The 9701-nt window shown below is 36.1% G+C and overlaps 1 protein-coding gene across 1 annotated transcript; it reads right to left on the bottom strand.

The window, feature by feature from the left end:
- Positions 1 to 4711: 4711 nt before the first annotated feature.
- Positions 4712 to 5475, bottom strand: l(2)SH0834 (lethal (2) SH0834). Its single transcript, XM_068287383.1, is given in 3 exon segments — positions 4712 to 4989; positions 4991 to 5203; positions 5269 to 5475. Coding segments are annotated over 3 exon segments (597 nt in total). The 5' UTR covers positions 5390 to 5475; the 3' UTR covers positions 4712 to 4726.
- Between the last annotated feature and the right edge of the window lie 4226 nt (positions 5476 to 9701).

Below are 9701 nucleotides of genomic sequence, written 5' to 3'. Positions count from 1 at the left end.
ATACCCAAGAAATATTCTTTTTATACCCTTGCAGAGGGTATTATAATATTGGTCAGATGTTGGTAACGCATGTTGGTATCAGCATGAGAAGCTAAGTTGGTAGCCATGTCCGTCTGTGCGTATGCGTTTTACTCAGCCATCTTAAGAGCTATCTCGATTAAATTATTCTTGGGGTATTTTTATTACCCGGGTGAGATAAAGTATGAAAATTGGATCGGACCACTATATCATATAGCTCTAGAAGAAACATTTTTATAAAAATTGGAGTATCCCCATGAAGTTTACTACGATGATAGTATTGGATAGATTGGAAAATTTCAATCCGATCCGACTAATAGGCAGCCTGGCGACCAGAGGGACAAATGTCGCTCAATGGTCTTGTGAACGGGACGATTGGGCGACAATTGTCGCCGGTGACTGGAGAGACAATGTCGCTAGGTTGTCTTAGGGACCACAGGGACAAAATAGATAGATTGTCGTAGGGACGATAGGGACAATATCGATACGAAATAAATTAAATTAATACAAAATAAAAAAAAAAAGTATTCTTTTGGCACGGCCCGGGGTTGAACTCGCATTTGATTTTGTTGGCAAAATTTTTTGTTTTCCTCATTTTCTCGAGTGAGAGTTATTTACCTGCATTCAATTATGAATAATATTAATTTTTGCTTATTTATTGAACTTTGCCAACAAAATTACAATTCACTATTTAATATTTTAGCACTTACCTTTAATTGCATCTAAAATTTATCAGGAAACACTAATATAATATATTTTCACTGCGTGCTCCGAAAAATGCACAGTACAAAACGACTCGAACAGAAATACAAACGAAAATATAAAACAACAACACAGCCTCGAATGAGAAATATTTCTTTTCGGCAGCCGATTGAGTTTAGAAAAACGAAATTATTCCGTTCGGGTGCCCTCGGCTAGCCTCAGTATAAAAACGCCGGCAGAATTTTTCTGCCGACGCACAGTGGGGCCTTCTGGCATTTAGCATTGCAAAAATCATAGCGTCTAAACCAATAAGGCGATTTCAAAAATTTAAAAAGCATATGATAAAGAATACCTTAAGCTTTAAAATGAATGTTTGTTAAAAGTGCTGGGTGTTCGTGGCGCTGAAATATTCAAGGTCAAAGTCAGAAAATATTTCCAAGCATGTTTTTCCTTTAAAAATGGATCGAAACCCGTTTTTTTTTAATCACAAATGGAATTTTTCATTGTTTTAGATGACTAGGTAACATTTTTTAATGTTTTAATTTGATTTTTTAACATAATTACAAAAAGAAAAAAAAAATTTTTTAATTTTTTTTTTAGGTTAACTTTGAAAATTTGCTATTGATGGCTGATTTTCTTCAAAATAATTTTCAATATTTACATCAGTATCTAATAAACTCAACATTTCGGGACTATAGTTGCTATTTTCCAAATCCTTTCGTGATCGCACGTGTCTCAGTGATGCAATAAGTGGGTCCGAAGAGGCTGCTAGCATGTTAAAAAGGTCTTCATTTTGTCTAACACGAGAAGTTTTTAATGTATTAGTGTATCTGAACCTTTTGTAGTCCTTGTTTTTACATTCCTGTGCTTCTTCGGATAGCTCTCCAAGTGGTAAACACTGATATTCTATTAAATCCTTTCCGTGAGCCAAAATCCTATGTACCGTTGGGGTAAGTTTTTTTTGCGGATACAATTCACTCAAAAGATGAGCAGTCTTTGAAGTATATTCGGCAAATTTGTCACCATTTACCGTTTCCTTGCAATTTATAATATTCAAGATAACAGCCAACCTTTTAATAATCTCTTGACTAACACCTGTTATAAAAGATGTCACTTCATCATTTTCAAAAAATCTCCTTGAAGTATTTCCATCATTCGTATTTCCGTATCCGTACTTTGGGCAGTCAACTTTCAGTCCCAGCTTGCGAGAGAATTCAGCTTGTATAATCTCCTTCCTGCTCTGAATATCCTCACGAGATGTTTTATCCGTTTTTGTTTCTCCTGGCCGAGGAAGTGTGTAAGCTAGCTTCAGAATAAAATCCATACACTTTATTCTGCAATGCAACGGAGAAATTCCATATTCGTAGCAGTTCTCCTCACTTGTTGAATCGTCTAAGTTCTGAAATTCTTTTTGAGTTTTTTGGCAAATTGGACACCTTAACGTTGAGGAAGTGTTTGTAATTTCTTTTAACACTTTTCCATCAATCATTGTCAGGAAAAACTCAAAGTTAACCGTAAGTGTTTTTCCACTCTTGGTTTGGAAAACAGCAGGTTTCAGATGGCTTATTTGATTTTTTATGTCGCCAACAGTTGATTTGATTAATTCCGAGGACTCCTTTGCATATTTGAATAACAAAGGCCGACAATAGTGGGTCGATGACGGTCGAAGATTTCTCCAATGTTCAGAACTTTCACTTCTTAGGCGCAAAGGAACTACAGAAGCCATGAACATATTTTCATCAGAAATAGCTTCGTCTTCTGTGTGTATAATCTGCTTGTAGGCGCTTTGTCCAGATGATCCATCACATCCCCATTTGTTGAGTAATAAGTACCTCTTTATGTTATATTTTTTGAATTAAATAGGTAGAAGGAAAAATCGGTATTACCCTTTTTGTATTAATTAGGTAAACAACTTAATATTTACATCCAATTAGGTAAACGGAAATAAAAACGACCAACCCACAAATAGGACAAACTTTTCGTCAACTTAAATAACATTTACCTGTCTTGTCATTTTTTCCAAAGCAGGTAATTAACAATTTATCATTGTAGAAAGGCATATATGTAAACAGGTAGTATTTGCAAAACAGCATTACGCAATGTTATCATTTAAATACAAAGAAGCTACAGGCCAATACGCATGCGCTCTTCTTCTTCCTTATACCTGCAGCGCATTTTTTAGGCGAGGTTGCCTTAGTTTTATGGCTTACGCATCGCTGTCGCAGGTCTCCGCATATTGGGACTATATACATCTGATAGGTAAATATTTCACCTACCTAGTGTATATAGTCCGGTAGTGATACTAGTTGAGTCTTGCTAGTTTTATTCCATCAAAGTTCAAAAAATGCCAATATTTAGTACATTTTTTAAACGCTTCTAATTCAATAACTATTTAAGTAATTATTAAAATTTATGAAACATGCTATTAATAAAGAACATACTTTTCAGATAAAACCAAAAAATCCAAGATCGATTTTTGAAATCGCCCAATAATCAGTTTTAAAGTTGCGATTTTTTTTAAAAATTAGCATTTTTTCCTTTTCACTAAAAATGTCTCAACTTTGGGCGCCTCTAGCACCCATGAATCTCAACCGATTTCAAAAATTTTTCGGATTCATAATCTCTGAAGTATTTCCTATCGATTGCATATATCATTTTTGCCAAACGCGATTATGAAAAAACGTATTTTTGCAACGCTATCCGAGCAGAGGCCCAACTGTGCGACGTCGGTGGCTCGGACAATGCGTCGACATTGTCGTCGGCGACAATCTGGTACTGAAGGGTATATTGATGAATTGAGTTGCAGATATTAAATTTCGAACGTGTAAAATTATTATCGTCAAGGCTGCAAGGGTATATAAACGTCAGCATAGCCGAAGTTAGCTTCTTTGATATTTTTTTTACAAATATACATAAAGTCAGCAAAAAAAGTTTAAGTAAACTACTTAAAGTTATATTATTTCTATTAGTACCCTTTCAATAATGGGGAAATTATTAAATTATGATTAGTTTATATTTGGAGCACTTATTTATTGACGAAGGGAGTGAAAAAGAACTGTCTTCCTTTTGTTATTTTCTTTTTATGCACCAAAAAACAAAACAAATGACGAAAAGCATGCTAAAAAAGTTTAAGTATGTTAAATGTATGTTAAAGTTTATTTTTCCTTTACTTTACTTGAAATTTATCAAATATTTTGCAATGGAATTTCATTTGTGTCAGTTTTGTGTGCGTAAATTGGTCATAATGGGTCGTGGCAAGCAAATACCATTAGAAACGCGACAAATAATTATAAAGCTATACTTAGAGGGCAAAGGTGTTTCCGAAATTGGCAGAGTGATTGGCCAACCCCCCACTAGTGTTCAATCAATACTAAAATCGTATAAACAAACAGCTAGTCTTGAGGTTCAAGATCAGGCCGACCTTCAAAATTGAGTGTCAAAGATAAGCGACAAATTCTCAGTACAGTAAAGAGTGATCCAAAAAAGTCGGCCCCCAAAATACAGGAGGACCTATTTCTCACCTCTGAAGTTAGCGTTCATCCGCAAACTGTGCGAAATGTGATCCACAAGGAAGCCGTTGATTTCTGAGGTCAATAAGAAAAAACGACTAGAATTCGCTTAATAGTATCTAAACGAGCCAGATTCTTTTTGGGACTCTGTTATTTGGAGTGATGAATCCAAATTTAACATTTTTGGGTCGAATGGAGCTCAAAAAGTGTGGCGAATACTACTTTATAACTGAAATCAAATTTTGTCAAAAAACCTTCGTTTACTTAAACTTTTTTTGCTGACTGTATGTATTACATAATAGAATAACTAGTTGAATGAAAATATTTAATGTTAAAAAAATACAGTTATTTTCAAAATTTTACAACTTTGAATTTCGTAACATCCTATGGTGCTATTATTTTCACCGCAGCAGTATGTACATATGTATGTATATACATAGTTTAAACTTAAAAGACTATATAATAAGGATAAACAAGACAGGTAACGCTTTAATATTTTATTTGACTGTAATAAGATATGTATCACTAACTTTATGCAATATGCAACTGCCGACACATATAATAAAGATACTTATTGCAAAGTCGGTTAAAAGAAATTGGATCATCCATATTAGCGAGATAAATTGAGTAATTCTTTGACTTAATTTTGTATCGAAAAATACAGGAAGTGCAGGCATTACCTGACCAAATTTTTTGTTACGGCATTGCGGACGCAATAAAGTCAACTCAAGCATTATTATCCCAACATATGGCAAATTATTTTTTTTTTATATATAGTGATAACGCGAACACAATTCCCGAACATAGAAATATATGCATCCTGTTTTTAATAATAACATTTGAAAAGCAAAATTGTGCAAGCAACTTTTTCTTCGGTGCTGCAACAAGAAATACATTAGGTGGGTATTTTCCACCTGCCACATTTGGTTCAACTTCTGGATCCGAATACCGGACTAATTCAGGTGCGCTGCGGTCTAAAGAAAAAACAACAATATAAAGTATTTAGTACCAAACAAAAAAGTTTGTTGGCCGTTTTTACCAGCTTTGCCATTCAACTTTTCGAGACGAGTTTTAGCCCCATCTAATATCTTTTTTCGGCGTAGGTGGCGGCGTGCATCAACCGATGGTTGGTGGACAAGTGTTTTTGGAGCTGCATTCATTTCTTTTAGACACGTGCCTTTTATGCAACTAACAATTTGGAGTTCTATTTTGAAAATAGATATGTACATATGTTTAAAAACTATGTATTATTTTCGATGTATTGGCAAAAACTATCGATGTTTTCTTTGTGCACCTAATACCCGATTTCCACTGGCTTCCATCTATCATCTGTTTGCGGTTTAATACAAACATTTTGCCGTGCCCATGTTTCACTATCCATTTTCCAAAAAAAAAAAAAAAAGAAAAGCCAACCGCCTGAGATAGCAACATCTCTTTTAAATAGTAAACTGGAGGGTAAGATTTCCAAACGGTAAACCGCTTGCACTAGTCCCCGAAGAGATAATGGATGGTCACCAATGGTAATCAAGCTCTTCATATTAAATTACTTGCAAATGCTATCATACTTTTGGAGACAAATAAAACAATCTGTTATCGTACAAAAAAATATTTATAATTATATGTTTAGACAAATGCAGGATGTACCTTTTTTTTTGTTTTTTACCATCCAAAGAGATTGTTTGCGTAGTATTATCTTACTTCATGTGAGAATATTTTTTTGCCTCAACAAATATTAAAACTTTTTTATCGATGAATGATACTTAAATAAATATGTTTTTTTAATATTTTCAGTTTGCTGTGTTTTAGTTTAAGACAAAATTGTTACAAAATTGTTTCTACTACAAAAGAAAAACTTAATGTCTGGTAAATTTTTTTAATACGGTGGAATTAAGACTATATAAAGAAATATAAAAACTTAAGGAGGAACTAAAACTAAATATCAAAAAATCGAACTTGTGTAATGCAGAAAATTTTCTGCATTCTGCATTATATAATCATATGTATAACCTTGCAGTCCTCGATCATAATGTTTTTACATATTCCAAACTCTTTGTGAGTCTCAATGTATTTTTGCACATGCAGATATGTAGGGAAGAATGCAGTTGAGTTATTTTAATATATATCAGCACGATCTAAAAAGTCATAATTGCGGAAAGATCGCATTTTGGTAGGCTATATTTGGATAATAATCATAGATAATCGTATCCAACTTGTAGTACTCGAAAAAAGTAACTGGGATTATGTAATTTTTAGGCTCAGCAATAAATTTTCCGAAATGTGTTATTGTGTATGTCCCAAATCCCGATTGTTGAAATATAGAACATATTGTCACTAATCGAAGTTTTTTTTTGATATTGATCGATTTATTTATTTATTACGGGCGTTTGCCTCGCAGTTCGGCCGTAATCCTGTATTTTAGCTTGTATCTGGAATTAATAAACAAAGTGTTTTGTAATTGATGATATAATGGTATTGAAATAATTACACATATGTAGGTCTAATTGAAAACAGCTACTTCACGGGGGATGGAGCATACGGTTCTATTCTCTTTTTTGAATGTCCGATGGGTGGAGACTTTTTAATCGTCTTCATGCTTTGTCGTTGGCAAGCTCGTTTGCCAGGTTGTTTGGGTGTTGCAGTAACTTGTGATGTAGCCTCTCTGCCATTTTGCTGGCGATCGAAGCAATGTAGGGAATGTCAAGATCGCAGTGTGATGTGCTTCCTCGTACGAACCATGGGGCGCCTGTCATGGTGCGCAGGGCCATATTTTGCTTAACTTGGAGGCGTTTTATCTGGCTGTGTGATGCTGTCCCCCAAATTTGTATGCCGTAGCGCCATGTGGGTATCATTACTGCTTTATACAGGGCTAATTTGCATCTCAGGCTTAGTCCACTTTTATAATGCAGACACCAGTTTAGTTTGCTCATTCTATAGTTGTCCTTCTTTACTAGTGCAGATATGTGGGGTTTCCAAGGGTCACTCCCAGGTATGTCGCTTGCCTTGTTTGTGGAATCGGGAGTCCTTCGTAATATACTTCGGGGCTGTTTTCTCTACGTAGCGTAAATGTAACGCTTTGAGATTTAGTTGTGTTAATTCCGATTCTCCAATGTCTGGCCCATACTTGGAACTTGTTTAGATAATCCTGAATCTTGACACTGCAGTAATATGGGCACTGCGATCTTACCAACACAGCAGTGTCGTCGGCAAATGTTGCCAATAGCATGTCTGTTTCGACTGTACTCAGTTCATCGTTGGGCTTGGGCATGTCAGCTGTGTAGATGGTGTATAAGACCGGGCCAAGAACACTGCCCTGCGGAACACCGGCATTCACACTGCGTGTCAATGAAAATGTATCTTCAATGGACACCTGGAAAGTTCGCTTATCTAGAAAGGATTCAATAGTTTTGAAGAGCGGCTGGGAGAGAATTGACTAAAGTTTTGTAAGGTGGCTCGTATGCCACACGCGGTCGAATGCCTGTTTCACATCCAAAAACACAGCTAGGCAGTAATGTTGTTTTTCATAAGCTTCCACAATATGTTGGACGACTCGGTGAATCTGCTCAGGAGTACCGTGCTGACCTCTAAAACCGAATTGATGGTTTGGTAATATATCTTGGTTATCGAGCTCCGCCAATATCCTCGTTAAAAGTATTCTTTCGAATATTTTAGAGAGGACTGGCAGAACTGATTGGGCGATATGATTCGATAGCTTCGACAGGTTTACCTGGATTTCGGATCATTTTGATTTCAGCATGTTTCCAGGATTTTGGGAAATATGAGAGATTTAGCATGGCATTGTAGAGTTTAACTAAAAACTCTATACAGTTTTCTGGAAGTGCCCTTATAGTTTTGCTGTCGAACAATCTTTTTTGCACTCTTGTGTTGTTAATTTTTAATATTCATATTAAATTATTTTATTGTTGCGCTGCTTAGTTTTTATTTGTTTCTCTTTTTCGTTTCCAACAGCGTTCTCAATTTACAGTTCACAGTTTTAATACGAAAAGTATTTTCTTCAGTGAAGACTATCTTTACTCTTGGCTGTGTGACAATGTAATGCACTTCAAATGTGCTGGTTACACAATTAGGGTGCGGGATAGTATTGCACAGGGTGGCGGCCTTAAATGGGGCTGGGATTCGTGTCGTGGTTTTATGAAACGTACTGGTGTTGCATTAAAAACCCTAAATCTCCGACGTGAAAGAGGGCCAGGTTTTATAGGGCGTCTCTTAGTCCCTCGGCATTTCGATCTTTACTAGTTCCGTCTTCAAATAATGGCACGATTTTACCGAAATGCACATCAGCTGATATCGTTTAGGAGTCCGGCTTTGCCAGGTGAGGAGTCTCTTCCCATTTCCCCTGGGGAAAGTATCCCACTTACTAAAACGATATCTGTTGTAGTTTCCGAACCGTCCGGGCAAACATCCGTTAGCAGGTATATTGCCAATAAAGTAGTTAAAAGAGGAGCTAGTACAGTATTGGCTGCTTCAGCTGCTACTGCCTCTGCTGTTGCAGCTACTGCTGTACCTGGCACTTTCGGTTCCCTTGTTGTAGTTCCACCCAAAAGCAAATTTTTATTTCGAGGCTTGATCCCAACACTACTTCTGAAGAAGTCAATAGCCTACATCCATGGCAAAGTTAAAGCCCCTAAAGTTCCGGTTTTCATATACTCGGGACATTTCGTCCTTCAAAAAAAGTGTCTCCCCAGATATTTTTGGACAAATATGTCATAAAGATTTTTGGCTAGAACACCTTATTGTAAAAATAGTATACAATAAAAAAGAAGAATCGGCCTCCGATTAGCCGATACCTGCCTCTGCAAAAAACGTTCCTTCTCGCTCGCACTTTCATATTCTTTCCAATGCTTCAATTTTCACTTAAAAATATTTAACATATAGACATGATCGGACTATCCGTAGTGGTTGTGGTGGTGTTTTCATCGCTGTTGATTCAACGTTCTCGTCTGAAATTGTCCAGTCTTCCAATCAGGAGATTGAATTTGTTTGTGTTAAAATTTCCTTAAATTCTTTTTCTGCATATATGCCACCACAAACCGACTTGGCACTATACATTCACCATTTGGAAGCTATTCAACTTATTTCCTCATATCTCTCTGACATAGACTTGCTCGTTGTTTTGGGAGATATTAATTTACCTGAGACTGCCTGGACCCTTCATATGATTCTCTATTACTGTTGGCCTCCTCGTCACATTGTTTCATAGATGGTCTGCTTGAGTTGTCCCTAACTCAAATAAATCATGTCCGGAATAGTCGTGACAGATCACTAGACCTGGTATTTGTATTGGATTCTTACAACTGCGATGTTTCCAGGACTGATCCCTTAGTTATAAGTGATGACAACTTTCATCCAACTCTGGATGTAACCATTGACCTTCCTTTTGGGGTTATGTCTAAATATAATAACTCGAAGCCTCCAACCCGATGTTTTCGCAAGACAAACTTTACTAAACTAAAA

This window comes from Drosophila tropicalis, unplaced genomic scaffold, assembly GCF_018151085.1.
Source record: "Drosophila tropicalis isolate 14030-0801.00 unplaced genomic scaffold, ASM1815108v1 contig_527, whole genome shotgun sequence".
NCBI lineage: Eukaryota > Metazoa > Arthropoda > Insecta > Diptera > Drosophilidae > Drosophila > Drosophila tropicalis.
The sequence above is the reverse complement of the archived record's forward strand: the minus strand, read 5'-3'. Positions and strand labels throughout refer to the sequence as shown.